The 15627-nt window shown below is 39.7% G+C and overlaps 1 protein-coding gene across 1 annotated transcript in view; it reads left to right on the top strand.

The window, feature by feature from the left end:
* The window catches only part of anks1ab (ankyrin repeat and sterile alpha motif domain containing 1Ab), a 49848-nt gene extending 41712 nt beyond the window's left edge, over positions 1-8136 (top strand). The window contains exons 7-13 of the mRNA XM_085353438.1: positions 95-265; positions 2089-2226; positions 2445-2516; positions 3192-3275; positions 3391-3528; positions 4487-4663; positions 7942-8136. Coding sequence (XP_085209564.1) covers positions 95-265; positions 2089-2226; positions 2445-2516; positions 3192-3275; positions 3391-3528; positions 4487-4663; positions 7942-8061 — 900 coding nt within the window. The 3' untranslated portion in view covers positions 8062-8136. The remainder of the gene's footprint in view (positions 1-94; positions 266-2088; positions 2227-2444; positions 2517-3191; positions 3276-3390; positions 3529-4486; positions 4664-7941) is intronic.
* The last annotated feature ends 7491 nt before the right edge of the window (positions 8137-15627 follow it).

Genomic DNA, 15627 nt, shown 5'->3' with positions numbered 1-15627 from the left:
TCAAATCATTAATCTGTGTGTGTGTGTGTGTGTGTGTGTGTGTGTGTGTGTGTGTGTGTGTGTGTGTGTGTGTGTGTGTCGATGCGTATGGCAGTTCCATGACCTCCTATCCCAGACCACATCTCCCCTGAGTCAGCTGGACCCCTACACCAGTCGCTCCATGGACATGCTCCTTCCCCTGACCGAGTCAGATCGGAGGCGAAGAGGAGTTGACCAAGACTGTAGTGTATCTCTGCGTTCTTATAGCGAGAGGCCACGTTCTGTAGTGAGTGCCACCTTCTTTTACCTAAATGCTTTTCTCCAACAATGTCTGTAGCTTTCAGCAGATGCAGGAGCACAATCAGGCACAAAGAAATGACAAAGATGCAAAGAAAACAGCCTGTTCTCTGTTTCCGCACACAGAAAACCATTGACAATAAGTCAGTCAGATTAATTGCAAGCCTTTTCTACAAACCCTTGTTTGACCTTCAATCTAACATACATAATATTTACAGTATATTTAGTCTTTCTAGCCATAGGTTTGACATCATTTGTCTTATCCAGTGTCTAACATTTGGGTTTTTCTTGGTACTGAGGCTCATATTGTTTCCTGCTTGTTATCAAGTAGAAATAACTTTGGGGGTATTGGTATTTCGTTTTAAATAATCACATCACTCTGACCTCTTCTTTCTTTTTTAAATAAATAAAAGAAACAAATAAATAAATGCTGCCGAAAGTTAAATGTGTTGTGCTGGTCCGGATGTAAAACGAAGTTTTGCATTGAAGGGTGGATGTGCAGAGTGATTGATTAAAGCAAAATGTAACTAGAACCAGTGAAAAAAGCAGAGGTGCATTCAAGGTTGTTGGGTTTTTACATTGTATTTTTGCTGCGTAGCCAGGTCTAAGCAGAGATGTTCAGACATCCTTCCACTCAGCCACCTCCTACAGCTCTTGCTTAGTCCTTAATCTTGGAGATATATAAACTCTCCAGTATGTCCTGGGTCTGCCTGAGGCTCTCCTCTTGATTAGACATACCTGATAAACCTCAACTAGGAGATGTCCTGGAGATATCCTGATCAGCTCATACCACCTTGTGGCTCTAATCTTAAGGATGTGCTCAGATGTACGTAGAAAATACAGTCGATGGAAAGTTTTGGAAACCCACATTTTGGAGCTGACATTTTGAATCAATATAGTTGGAAAACTCAATGTCATATTTAATCATCTGTCTGATATTTTCTCCCTGTCCAAATAAACATTTGAAGCACTGCTGATTCTTAATGAACAAAAACTTGAGTTTATTTCTTATATATAAATATGTGTAATTTTAGCTAATTAAGCTAATCTTAACTTCCATTAAGTCCCCAAACTGATAAATAGAATATAGAAAATATGTGTAAAATATAAAAAAAATAAATTGATGATCATTGTGATGAAGTAGTCTAAGGAAGAAAAAACAAAAAAGACATGAAGTGCCATTGAGCATTTTTTTTTTTTTTGTAGACTATTGTTTCTTCTTTAAGAGAAGAAACCAAGAATAACACAGTGATCAAATCTTAGCATTTGTTAAAGGTCAAACTACAACACAAACAGTGAAGCTGGCATAGCTGCTTTCTGACTCACTGAGGCCAATCTGGAAGCACACGGGAGCATCCACAAATAAGGAAAGGGAATATGGTACCACTGCTGTATAAAAATCAATACTTACAATTTCCATAAAATCTTAGTGTGTAATGATCATCATAAGTATATTTTACTCTGACAGTGATTCATGAAAGCACTGAGCACAGCCTACACTGACCTTAAGGCCCAGCATGCATAATATTTATTCGTTTCCTAGCATAAAAGACTTGCATTAAACTGCTGACCAGACATCTGCCTTCACACTAATGTTCAGCGGTCAGAAACCCTTTACCTTGCCAACTTGATGGATGCACAAATTAGTATTTGAAATGAGTGTGGTTACAAAGATCCTGCAAAACATTGAAAAAATAGCATTTTATCCCCTTTAATATCTACAAAAATTGAACACAAGGCAGAGAATATTTTGTTCTTGGATCAGTCTGTTCTCTTCATTGCATTTAGCAGCCTGTTCATTTGCATCTGCAGGACAGACACAGCGACCGGCATAAAGAGTCTCGTCTAAACCTCCGGCCGCCGAGCCACTCTGCTACCTATGCCACGGTCTCCGCCTGGCATCACCAGCCTGAGAAACTCATTCTGGACTCCTGCGGGTACGAGGCAACAGTAAGTCACTTTTACTGTCTTCAGCATAGATGCCAGAATATGCTGTAAATATGTTATAGATGGACTATTAAACACTATTAAACAAGAAATAGTGTAGAACACTTTTATTCAAATACATCCTGTGCTTGCGATGGCCCGTCTGTGTCTGTAGTTGACTTCGTTTGCCAGCACCAACTTTTAAATCATTTTTTAAATTGTGTTTTGACTCTTTCCTCTAGTATCTAGGATCATTGATAATCAGGGATCTACGAGGGATTGAGTCCACACAAGATGCCTGTGCAAAAATTAGGGTAAGTATTTGCCAATGTCCTTCTAAGAGCAAATGTAAAAGCCATCATGGTAACACCCAACGCTGACGCGTGGTTGGGGAGAGAGCTATAACTTTATGTATAGAATAACCAGTTAAACATACTTTTTTTTTTTAAATTTGAAAAAATTGGTGGTATTTTCCCAAAATAAGGTTTAAAAAGCCTTTTTTTTTCTTACAGGTTCTTGCCGGTTGATTTTTTTTTTTACTACTTTAATTTACATTGTGGGCAAACACCATGCTAGTTCATGCCATCAATCCAATAATAAATAAATTTTTAAGTCCACTAAAATACAATAAAGTAACAACTAGATGTATCTGGCAGCAAACAGCTGAAACTAAACCTTTAACTTGCTTTCATGTGAGCAGCAATACTGTTGGTTCATGATCTGTGTTCAGGTTATTATAAAGGAGATGATCAGGCATATTGGTTCAAAAGAGCCGATGTTCGGGGGTTGGGAGGCAGTCGTCTGCTGCGACTGGTGAAAACATGAGGGGAAAGAAGAGAGAAAAAAGAAGTATGAAACAGGACAAAGCCTAAATTGTAATAACAATAACTGAAAAGTGTTTTTATCCGTCATAACAATTAATAAACTCCCCAAAACAGGCAGTGATTTTTTTTCTTTATTCTCACTTATTCTTTTTGTATCTATTCCAGAAATCCAAGGACTCCAAAAAGGGTCCAGTTGTCATACTGTCCATTACCTATAGAGGTGTTAAGTTCATCGATGCAGCCACAAAGGTAATGAGAATTATTGATTATTGACCTGTCCAATGCAAACACTGCTGTCGACTTTCTCACTGTCCATTAGTGGTTGATTCCCATTTAGCGCTCACTTCATTCCTGTCTTCATTAGACTATAGTAGCAGAACATGAGATCAGGAACATCTCATGTGCCGCGCAAGACCCAGATGACCTCTGCACATTTGCATACATTACCAAGGATCTGAAGAGCGGCCACCACTTCTGTCATGTCTTCAGCACTGTGGAAGTGGTGAGTAACATCAGCCCTGTGATTGATTTAATAGAATTAGAACTATAAGCATAATACACTGTAATTATGCTAATATATTAAAATAATCCACTACAGACAGCCCCATATTTTCATATCATTGTGGAACATTTTGCAAATTTTGGGGTAAATAAAGAAAGAAAACCAAAATGTCCCATTGTAGGACGTCATATATCCTGCAGTTAAACCTGCCTTGAGCATCCTATGGATTATTTTCTTGATTGGCTCATCAAATAGCTTGATTAAAGACCCACTCCTGCTATGCACGGCATTTCCATGCACAAGCACAAATTATGTTGTCATTTGAGTCGAAAGGTCTGTTAAAAGGTCAGCAGTGAGGTTTCATTTTTGGCAGCTCGACCACTGTGGGGGCACTTTAACTGCAGGGAAAAAATTTTTGTTTGTGGGTTTGTTTGTTTTTTTTTAATGAACTGCATTGAAAAAGATCTTTACAGGACCAAAAAAAACACTGCTGAGCCTCGATTATTTATACTTCACACAGTTCCTCCATGCACAGAATGTCAGATTAAAAACTGCTTTAGCTTTTCTCTGTAAATGCATCATATTTAAACAAGAGCCTGTGGATAATTATACAAAGTAATTATCCTAAAAATGTGAAGAGCAGCGCTTTTGTGTGCTGCGAATTTGCTGAAAACAAGTGTTTGCTAACCAAATTGAATAGTGGTTAACTCAAAACAAATACTGTAACACGTTCAGAAGACTTTTTTAGTCCAAGCTTTGTAGCGTAACTAATACAAGGTGCTTAGTTGTGTTTTTTTATGGAAATTAAATGTTTACTGAGCACACAAGCAAAGTGCATAAAGATTTTGTCTTTGTTGTGTGCGGTCATTTAAAGTCAGCTGTTAAAAAGTTGTTTTTGCCTGCTTTGCTTTTCGTCACATATTTCAGTACAATGAATCTTTATTTTCCACTCACACAGACACAGACCTACGAGATCATCCTAACGCTGGGACAGGCATTTGAGGTGGCTTATCAGATGGCGATTCAGTCCAGGGCGAGACACTACATGCCTCCTTCATCTCTGGGCTCTGAGGTCATAGACACTAAAACCAGCCGTCCTGTATCTCAGTCCTGGAGCAGCATGCGAAGATCAGCAGTGAGTACCAGCCTATAAAACCTTAAGAAAATCGTGGCGAATGTGTGCATCTCTGAGTGCATTTGAGTGGTGAGGTTGCTCTACACGTTAAAAGGAAAGCGGGTGTGAAGGAACATATTGTGCATTCATACTTCAAAATAGGTAGACAGACCCTGTGACCCACTTTTTCTCCACTGCTGAACCCCTAATGGGCCACCTACAAAGGAGGATTTGCTGTGCGTGTGGTAGAAAGTGATGAGTCATTACTTTGCTCTGTGAGTCACTCCAATCAGAGGAGACTTTCTTTTTGTGCATATGTGAAGCGTGATGAATGATTCCTTTTATTTGTTGCTAACAGTGGGGTGGGAGGAGGTGTGTGATTTCCTCTGGGATTTTTCTAAGCTTGTGCACAGCCTCGTTGGTCAGAACCACCCGCTGCTTCCTCACTTCTGATTGAGTGTGCTGCATAAATGTTCAGGTATACCCTGAGCATTGATGTATTGACCTTTCAGGCTGCATATAATAAGCACTCAGTGATCACTGTCACCTGAGAGCGCTGCACAGCCACCACTAGGAGCATGCACGCACACACACTGCTGGACCACTTGCTTATTCAGAGACACAAATCACATTGTTTTACTACCTGCCTGCAAGGATAATATATGGAGTGATCACAGAGCTGCATAATGAGCCTGCTGGTTGTTTAAGTTTTAGATGAGAAGAGTGGGGGGGGGGGGGGGCTGATTTCTGTCAGCTGCGATTTGTTTTAATACACTTCGCTGCTACCAAGTGAAGTGAAACAAAAACTGTGACAATCATGAAGGTTTCTTATGTATTTTACCTAAGAAGAGATTGACTGTTTGCTAAGCCCTGTCCTCTGTAGTTTGCATAAAGACAATATTTCCTAAAACAAAAAATATTTATCAACTGTTACTGTCAGGTTTTTCCCCCCTCTGGTTTTAAAACAAAAATATTGTAAAGGAATCTTAAGTATGCATCTCAAAATGAAAAAAAAAAAAGTCCAGTGTATGCCCATTGGCCAGATTCGTTAATGGCTGTTTCCCTTAAAGAAATCCAGTTGCGATTGGTCGGTGTATTTCTTACGCCAGGAAAAGCCCCACCCTACTATTATCATTAAAATACATAGTTATCAGAAATAATGCAGTGACTAAAACATATGTCATTAGATGACATGTATACATTACTGTTATTGGGTTAAATAGTACTCAATGACATGACATATTAGGAAACCAAAATATTTGAGTGTTTGCCCATTTAGTGTCAGAGCTTTGAAATAAAGCAGAAAATGGTAAACATAAGTGAAAACAACTGTTAAACCAGTGTGCTAAGACAGATTCAAAAGCTGCACACCTCTGGCTCAATTTCACAAACTTCGCCAGCTCATCATCTATGCACAAATATTTTTTGTTGTGTCTAAAGCTAGCTAACCCTAGTATTTTATCTGTGCTGTGGATAGAATATTTCTAAAAATGCTTTACAAAGCTTCCACTGTTAATTAGCGTGATGATCAAATGTTGCTTACTTGAGTAACTTTAGCTGGAGTGTAAATGTGCCCATATTCAATAAAGAAAAGGGCCTAGCCAGTAATGTTAACCTTTGACAGACCCCAGGATGCACTCAGTAAAGGAACAGTGCAAAGTGGATTTCTTAATAATGATGTATGTTCTTGAGTTTCTTGGCTTTGGGAATAAGTTTGTAATCTTTGGTGTGTTTGTTTGCTTTTTAAATTGGAATATAGGAACAACACTGATGCAACCTTCATAGCTGTTTCCAGTATATAATCGCTTCACCGGGATCACTGACAAATATTGATATGTGAATTTGAACAATTTATAGAAATACTGTTACCCTGGACAGTTAATTTCTCAAATCAGATGAATGCACAGTTATTGTAGGTTTGTAGGTACTAAACTAGTCTTCTGGGCATGCTGCTGATTTCTTTAAACAGTAAAAACACTCGTAAATGAATTCCTCACACTTTGCTCCATCTTTACTATAGCCACATGCACGCCACTTGAGCAAGTGGAGAAATCCAACGCTTCACAGACCTGCCATATGGAGGGCCAAAAATGACACAAGTATAAATAAATACTGCCATGCCTAGCTGGAGCTACTAAGCTATAATTGGACCGTCAGTATTCATGGACAGGGTTAAGTAAACAGTCAATGACAAGAAAACTCAAAGATGCTGAGAAATTTGCCCTCTTGAGCTTTAAGGACAGATAATGAACTGCTCGTTCTGCTGCTTCTGGATTTCTACACTGTCTGTTTAGTGCATATAAATTCTCTGTCCCTCTGCGCTCTTCTTTTTTTTAACATGTCTTTATTCTTGTCTTCTTGGTCCTCCTGCTTCCCAGGGTGCCCCTCTGCTCGAATGCCGCTGCTGTCACTGTCACACGTGTACTACCCACCGTCCTTCCTTCCTCCCGTTGCACTCTGTTAGCCCTGGAGTCCAGGTCCTTCTCTTTCCTTTCCTCTATTCAATCCTTAATCATGCATCTTCTTACACACAATTCCCTCTCCTCTTTATTTTTCTTGCATCTGAGTGCTTCGGTGCACCTCGCCTCCACGTTGTGTGGTTATTAGTATTTCAACCATGAACCTCATCCTTTTATTTTCCCATCTCTCATCTTCATCTTACATTTTAGTGTTAAAATGCAATTAGCTCTGTGGTTGGAGCGACTCATTGATGTGATTTACCGTCTTTATATGAAGACTGTTGGCTAAATTATGCCAGTGTGGGTTTAGCCCATTGCGTCAATAACATGATGGCTGAAGTTGTTTCTGCTCGATGGTTTTAAACTGTTTTTAAGATATTTTCAACTGAAGGTGTCTTTCATAAGCAGGAAATTTCAGATTGCCAAACGCCTACGTTGAGATTTTTTTCAAGCTAATTAAAAGTCAAATGTATTTCTAAGTAAATTACTCAGCGTAATGCATGTAGAATTATGTGTCTTTGCCGTTTGTGCTATGACAGTAGCCAATGGTGTAGAGCATGGTGCTTTTGAACTACTAATCAGCGTATGTTTTAACTCCCAGAGGGTCGTATTGTTGGTTTTACTGCCGCTGCTTATACAGGCTGAGGGTCTTTTCTGTCAGACATCATCCATGTTGTGGATTGAGCCCTGAGTGTCTGTGATTATAACATGATCACTGGACTGTACCTCTAATCCACATGCACGTGTGTGAGCTGAGGACTTGTCAGTGTGGCGCAATGGCCTCCACTGCCACACGTCTCACGCCCTCCTCTCGTCCCTCCTCCCTCCCTCCCCCGGCAGATCGACCCCCTGGAGATGGACCCAGACATGCAGTCCCTGGGCAGCACCACCTGGCTCTTGGACCAGCGGGACGCCAACAGGCGCCCTGTCAGCACCAAGTACGAGACCACCATATTCTGAGGCCGGACTCCCACAGCCGCCCCTCTGCACCCCCCTGTATTTTCCTCTGCCCCTGCATCCGGTTCTCTATTTATCTCTCACACTCACACATATATACATGTGAGCCCCGTGCCTTCTCACTGTGATGGTATAGCATCCCTCAGGGCTGCCTACTCCTGCACCCTCCTTTGCCCTACCCAGCGACCCAAACCAACCTCCTACCTGCCATGACAAACACTCCTGCGGCTCCCCCATGCCTCCCCAACACCCCCTGGCAGCCTCCGTCGCCTGTTGCTGCTACAGCCAATGGCGGAGCTCTGGAACGGATGATCCTGGACTGATCTCATTTTACAGTGGCCCCGCTCTCTCAACCAAACTGCCTCTTCCTCCTCATCCTCCTCTTCCTGACAACTTGCATCTGCCTCCAAATCCCCGATAGCTCCCAGAGGTTGCATCTTTATTATTCTTCCTCTTTCAAGCCATTTTTTTTTTTTAAAAAGTGATTCTCCACAGACAAAACAGGCATGCTCATTTTTTCTCTTGCTCTGTCTAGACTTCACACTGGCTAAAGGCAAGTTGAAGTATTTCCAGAAGTGTTGAGTTTATATTATTTTAAAAATGGTTTTCTGTTAGACGTTTTGGGAAATATGTCTAGCAGAGAATTACGTGAGGATATTGACAGTCTCACAGGTGTATAGTTAATATAAAGCTGAAACAGAAATCACACAGGCTACATATCTCAATAAGCACATTCACCAAAGCATTCTCCCACTGATTATTGACAAATTTCAGCTATTTAACAAATAGCTAAAGAAACGGTCTAATATTATTAGATAGGTTAGATTATAAGTATACTGCACGTTTTAGTTTTCACACCAGCCTAGACACAGGCGACCCCTCCTCTCCCACCCTGGCAACCTCCAGTTACTAGGGGAAAAAAAGTGTAATGGTTGCTGAGGTTATTGGTTGTGAAATTGGTTGCTAAAGCCCATCGTGCAACTTTCCTTGCGATTGTTTTGGTTTCCAGCAGATTGCCACTGGTGCCCGTTGTTCACATGGAAGATGCCAACTCATCTGCAAACACTTGCTAATTATGCACAGAGTGACCATTCATTTTCAAAGTAAAAGGTGCTGTTGAAATGTGTTGCTTGGATGAAAAGAGCAATTTTTACTTTTGAAGGTGAACAGTCTCCAGTTTTAGTCTGCAGTGCACTTCCTAAGGTTTCACTACCACTCGGGAAGTAGCTGTGGCAAGTGTTTATAGACAAGTCACCCTCCTTGATGTAAAGTACAGGTGAACTTGCAGTCTTAACAACCAGTGCAATCACAAGCAAGTTTTTGATGCAGCTCCATTTTAGCAACCAAGTTCACCCAGCAGCAGCCAGAAATCTCCGCAACTAGTCGGGGATTAAATATTTTCCACTAACGACCCGTGGTTGCCAGGGGGACCAGTCTCTAGGCCTGTGTGACTGAGGCCTAACTGAGATGTGGGTTTTTTTTCCAACCTAGCTTTTGTTTTTCCATTCAGTTTAAGTTAACTATAACAACCTCAGTCCACATCCCAAATTTCAAAGTTCCTCCCATCAGGGTCCACAGATTAGGAACCGCTGGGTTAAACAAGCCACATCGTTAGGGAGCTTTAGTGGTGCTGATTGTGTTTCATTTTCTAAAGGCAGGTTAGCTAGTTATAAGATTGTATGCCAAACAGATTAAAGCATTTCTACTTAGTTTATCCCAAAAGTTGGTAAATGTCTGTGTTATAGCAACCAAAACAAAAAACACAACCAAAAAAAGAATGGCTTAAATAAATTCATACAATAAAAATAAAATAACAGCAAAAACTACTGAAAAGAAAGTTACATTTTCAGTTCAGTATCGGTTCTTGTGGCAGCTGAGCTTAATTAAGCAGGTGCTCTGCTACCTGTAAATCCAGTCAGCTCCATATTAAATGTACAGTTGTGTCCCCTTGCATAATTCCCAGCAAGCATATTCTCCAAAATGTTAACTTTTTCTTTATTGTGTCTTTTTGGTATCACACAGATAGATTTCGAGTCTGTAGCTTATATTTAGTTTTTTTTTTTATTATTATTATTAACATATCTTTTTCATTTACACAATTGTTTGGTTGTTTTGCCTCTCGACAGTTATAATTTTTTTTCTTTCTCCATCTGTAGCCTGTCCTGTCTTACCAGGCATCTACCACTGTGAAGCACTATGAGGAGGCTGCTTTGATAGCATGGGATGCAAGATGGACAATTAATCAATGAAAGACAAAACAGCAACATGCAGCAAACAACTTGTGTTTTCTTTTTGTTGTTGTTGGGGTTTTTTCTACGCATTTGTACAATACTCATAGAAAGACCACAAGGAATCGGTCACGAATCTAATCACTGATGTCTGGACTCAAAACGGACCAAAAACTGAGACCTCGTAAACTCACACAAATACACACATACACACCCAGAAGGACAATATCAAGGACAACAGCCTTACTTCATTACGGTTATCTATAATCAACTAAAATCCCCTAACCTGCCCGAACACCACCACCCAACAACTGCACGCCTCCACCCTGCTTCTAAAAGACTTTAAAGGCAAAAAAGAAAAGAAAAAAAGGCAACACTTCTTATTTCCTGCTGTATTTAAACTGACTGTGACTAGCTGGGATGACGTTGATGCAGAGATGGTACAGTTTTTGTCAGGATGAGTCTTTGCTCTGGCCTTGTACTGCCCAGTGCCTCTCAGCAGTCGTGGTAGCACTGAGAGCCTGAAAATCACAGCTTCTTCTTATTGTCAGTTTAAACAAAGAAAAAAAAATGAAAAGGAACACTGTGTTTAAAAACATGGCACTATCCCTTTTAAGACCTTGTTTTCTTTTTTTCTTATGGTGCAAATTTGACATTCGTGGATTTTTGTGATACTTTTTGATAGACGGGGCATAACTGAAATGTGGGTTGGGGGGAATGATTACGAAGGGATTGTAAAGAATCCCAACATTACTACCAGAGGCAAAAAAAAAAAAACCATAAACAAAACGTAAACAAAGTTTAAAAAAGAATATTGGGTGTATTAATGAGCCTCTAGCACAATCTGATGCACATATCCCGTCATAGCATCTTATTATCATGATTACTTGAGTAGGTATCCATGCTGTTTCACTCCAGTTTAGAATTAGGTACAGTACATGCAAAGTGTGTTACTTTGAGGGGGTGAAAAGATTTTATTCCACTACATTAAAAGAGCCAAATCTAAATGTTGCTCTGGTGTCGTGTTAATGCGAGTGGATTTGTAATGCTGAGAGCGTGGTACCATTTTTTTTTTTCTTAAAAGATTTTCCTCCTGCACTGTGACTGAAAAAAAAAGGTCGTCGTGAAGTCGACACATATCTGTGGGTTCTCCCCTGTGTGCACTACCTGCTGTGCGTGCTGTATGCCTTGTTTCTGTCTGTCCTCATGGGAGTTTGGACTCTTACATCACTGGCCACTGTCCTTGTTTTTTGTGTGCTGCGGGAGAAGTGAAGGATTGAGCTCGTGGAGGCTGACTGATTTTATTTTTTTTATTACGGTGTAACCGGCCTGCGTGCGGTACCGTGGCTGTGTCATTGCCACTCTGTTTCTGACTGTTAACTGTTAGCTTCCACTGATGATTGCATGTTGGCAGTGTGTTTGTGTTTTCGTACCCTTTGATGCACTTGGCCTGAGCAGTCTCTCTGTATGTACCGTAGCAGTGTCTCGTCTCCTCTCACTCACCTGCCATTCGCTTTTTACGTTCCCTCTCCCCGTCACACGCCAACTCAGCGCTTCACCCTCATTTCGTTTTGCCATCGTCGTCCAACATTTTGTCACGTATGTTCTCCCATTCTGTGTGTCACCGAAACAACCTGCTCTATTATGGATGCACAATATAAAAGCATTACACTTAAATGAGCAGCAAGCTATTTAAAGCAAGTTTTGGTGGCATGATATCGCTGTGCATGTAACCGCTCTTTTTAACATTGGTGTTTTCCTTGTGTAGCTCGCCCCAGCGTTCAAGTTTCCGGATACCAAGCTGTGAGTTGAAGGGGAGCAGCCGATGCGAGTGTGTTTGTGTGTGTTGAGTTATAGCGGGCAGAGCAGTGTGAAAGAGCTAGAGAGAAACTGAGAGGTAAGCCTTATGCAATGTGCAGGGCCAAACCAGCGCTTACTCTGACATTTAGATCTCACTCCGTATATCCCCTGCTCCTCCACTGCCCCTGAGATGAATCCCAACACAGACTAAAAGGTAAACCGGTAGTCCCACATCACTGGCTAAACAGGACCTGTGTATCACTCCTGTCTTGAGAAAGGTCACTCAGAAAGGTCAAGTCTATTTCCTGGCCTCCGTGTGACTTTCTGATCTTGTTATGTAGGTACTGTAATGTTTAGAGCACTGTAGACCATTAATGATATAGACCATTAATGAGCATTTCTATTGATTCAGGTCTATTGAAAATGTGGGAATTATTATTAAAGGGTAACAAAATGTAGAGGAAAAGAAAAAAAACTGTACCAGCATACAATGCTTTGCCCATGTTTCTGGACAGAGTATGGTTTGTCAATTAAAATGTGATACTGTTTCAAATTTCAAAGCAATATTATATTAATGACATTAAATAATACAAAGACTAAAGAATCCCTCTCACGTCTGTTGTCAGCATTGATTTCTTTTATATGGCTGAGTAGTTAAAAGCAGAAACATTACACCAGCTGTTTAAAATTTAAAGTGACAAATACAACAAACATGGTAATTAATGTACAATTATACTTTCACTCTTTCTCCTGCCAAAGAGATTAGTGGGTGGTGCAACTTTTTATTCTAAACAAACGATTAGCCCCCAGTCTCTGTTTCTCTCATGTCTCCAACTGCATTCAAGTCAGAGCCAAGCATCCAGGTGCCTGGTGAAAACACACACACACACATCAGTATTCAACACAGTAAACGTAGCATTTGCACAACATGAAGAAACATTTTTCTGTCAGGTATATGTTTATCAGTTCTGTTGGGACGTATAGCAAAGTCAAAGTTAAATGAGAATTGCCTGTCCTTTTTTTGCATGTTTTTGCTAACCGTATGAATACAATTCTTCAAAACTGGCATTGTTTTAGAAATGTTTTATTTTAGCTACATTCCAGCTACATTTAATTTAAATAGAAAATGAAAAGCTGACTCTTTAAAATGCATGTTGGGTCATTCTGCATAGCTCTCGAACCTAACAGCTCAGTCACACTACAGTAAAAGCAGGGAAAAAAATTGCCCATTGCTTTGTGTTTGAATCCATTCGTTTATTCAGTTTTTGCAACTGGAGACTGATTGACTATAGTTGTGGCGACCAAGTGGTCAACCAGAGGTTGAGCGTGTAGCACCCTAAACCTCTGGACAAGCACACTGGACTGCAAGACGACTGCATTGGTCACCGATAATCCCCAGAAAGTCAAATAATTGCCATTTAATTTATAAACGCAGACAGACTGGCAAACAATCTGAGTTAGTCTACTCTGATGAGTACAACCTGCCTGCTGTCCTGCAGCAACTATGTAAGTATTTGAGGAGGAATTTCAAATCTATGAGGGGCTTGCTGGGCCCCACTGAATATAAGTTAATGTTGGTTTCTGTTTAATGAGAATTCCTGAAGCATTTGAGATTTTCACTCATTTATCACATTTAATTGCTGTATTTTCACAAACGCAATGTTACTGCGAACTTAACTCCAGTCAGCCACAAACTGATAGCAGACTGGCTGTGCTGCAGTCAGATTCCAACGTGATGCAATAATTTTGGTCGTGTCATGGTCTCCTACCACTGCTTTACCTAGTGTGACTGTAGCATGAAGTATTAGAAAGCAACAAAGCAACACTGGAAAAAGTTAATATAAACTTTATCTTTACTGAAATTGATTGACTGAATATAAAAGGTGGATGTAGATAGGGGTGGATGAATCTGATATTTGGATCTGCTACCAATGGGTCATTCTGTTCAATTTAAATCTAGATTTTACTGAATTAATTTCATTTCTGTGTTTCATGAGTCAAAAGCATGGAGGAAGCTAAAAGCAAAGAAATAGGAGTTTATTTATGACTTATAAGTTAACTTATTTGCTGAAAAGCTCAGACTCGGATGCTTTCTCTATCAGCTTCTCTCTCTTGTTTGCTCACTCTCACTGGTCCTCACTCTTGTTATGCTCAGTGTAACACTTGTTAAAAAGCTTTTATTGCATTACTACAGTAACATACAGTAACATGTTGTCAGCTCCATGTGGTATTATTTCATCTCATGTTTCTGTTATTGGCTTTACCCCACGCATGCATAAAAGGTGTGCTCACAGTGACAGCAGGTAAAGGAGAAGTTCATTTGAATTTCATTTATATAGCGCCAAATCACAGCAGTAGTAGCCTCGAGGCACTTTGAGAAGTGTCACTGTAAAGTATGCAGTGGTCACTCGCAGAGCTAAAATAAGACTAATTTGAATAAATTAGACGGATAACATTTTATTTATGAAAAGTATATTTGAAAGTATAATAAGTCTTTTATTAAAAAACAAATACAAGTTACCAGGTATCGTATCATCACAATTGGGTGCATCACTAAGGTAGCGACCAATGAAATCACCAACTGTCTGCTTCTGTATTTATAATTATTATTTATTGTATGAGCGGGGGGAAAAAACTGTATAGTTGTGACCAAATCTGTTTTTGTACCAAGATTGTGGATTAAACATGAGAGTCAATGGAGACACAAGTGGTCACTAAAGGAACTGCAGTTTTTCCTCACTTGTACACTGTCTGACTTTGACTGCTTCCAGAATTGGCCCCTGCTGGCCATTATAAAGAATCTAGGTTTAAGGCGTTTATGCACTGGCTTTACTTTATAGACCCCAGGGCTATGTCCATCTTTTTTATACAGTTTGTTAATGGGTTACAAAAATAGTGCCAGAAGCAAATAAAAGGGCACAAATTGGTTTCTGAATACTTCCTTTGCTTGTTGGCAGTCAGCTATAGCACAGTCACTCCAAACATTTGAAATGTTAGCGTGTACATACATTTAAAACAGGACTCTTGTAAGCTTCACTACAATAACATGTAATGGGTGAAAAATACTAAAAACCGTATTAGTATTTTTTGAAAAGAAAAAAAAATACAGATTTTAAAATAAGACCTCTTTAGGATTTAACTTATCCCATTGTATGTGCATCCTGTAACAGTTTTTTTCTGAAATATTGCTTAAAATGTAACAAGGTGAACGATAATTTCTTTCAAGCTCACGTGTTTTCATGTCTTTGAATGGCTGGTGGAAAAAATATATCACTTTGGTATTTGTTTAGTAGCACATACCCGCTCCAATGTCAACGACTGAAAGAAACACAAGTATATTTTTGATTCAAGAAGAAAAAAATAATAATAATAAAAATATTGAAAAGGTGCATGCTGTCTTTGGTAAGTTACTCATAAACATTTTTCAACATGAAGAGCTACATATTAAAGCTTAAGTATTATTTACAGACTCATCATATGTTCTTTGGTGCTCTGATTTCTAAAACCATTCACATTCAGCGTCTTAAAATGGCTAAATATA

Source organism: Diplotaxodon limnothrissa, linkage group LG5 (assembly GCF_057381915.1).
Source record: "Diplotaxodon limnothrissa isolate DT_005_m linkage group LG5, D_limnothrissa_male_GT1.1, whole genome shotgun sequence".
NCBI classification, from domain to species: Eukaryota; Metazoa; Chordata; class Actinopteri; order Cichliformes; family Cichlidae; genus Diplotaxodon; species Diplotaxodon limnothrissa.
Note: the sequence above shows the minus strand (reverse complement) of the source record. Positions and strands in the feature narration are given on the sequence as shown.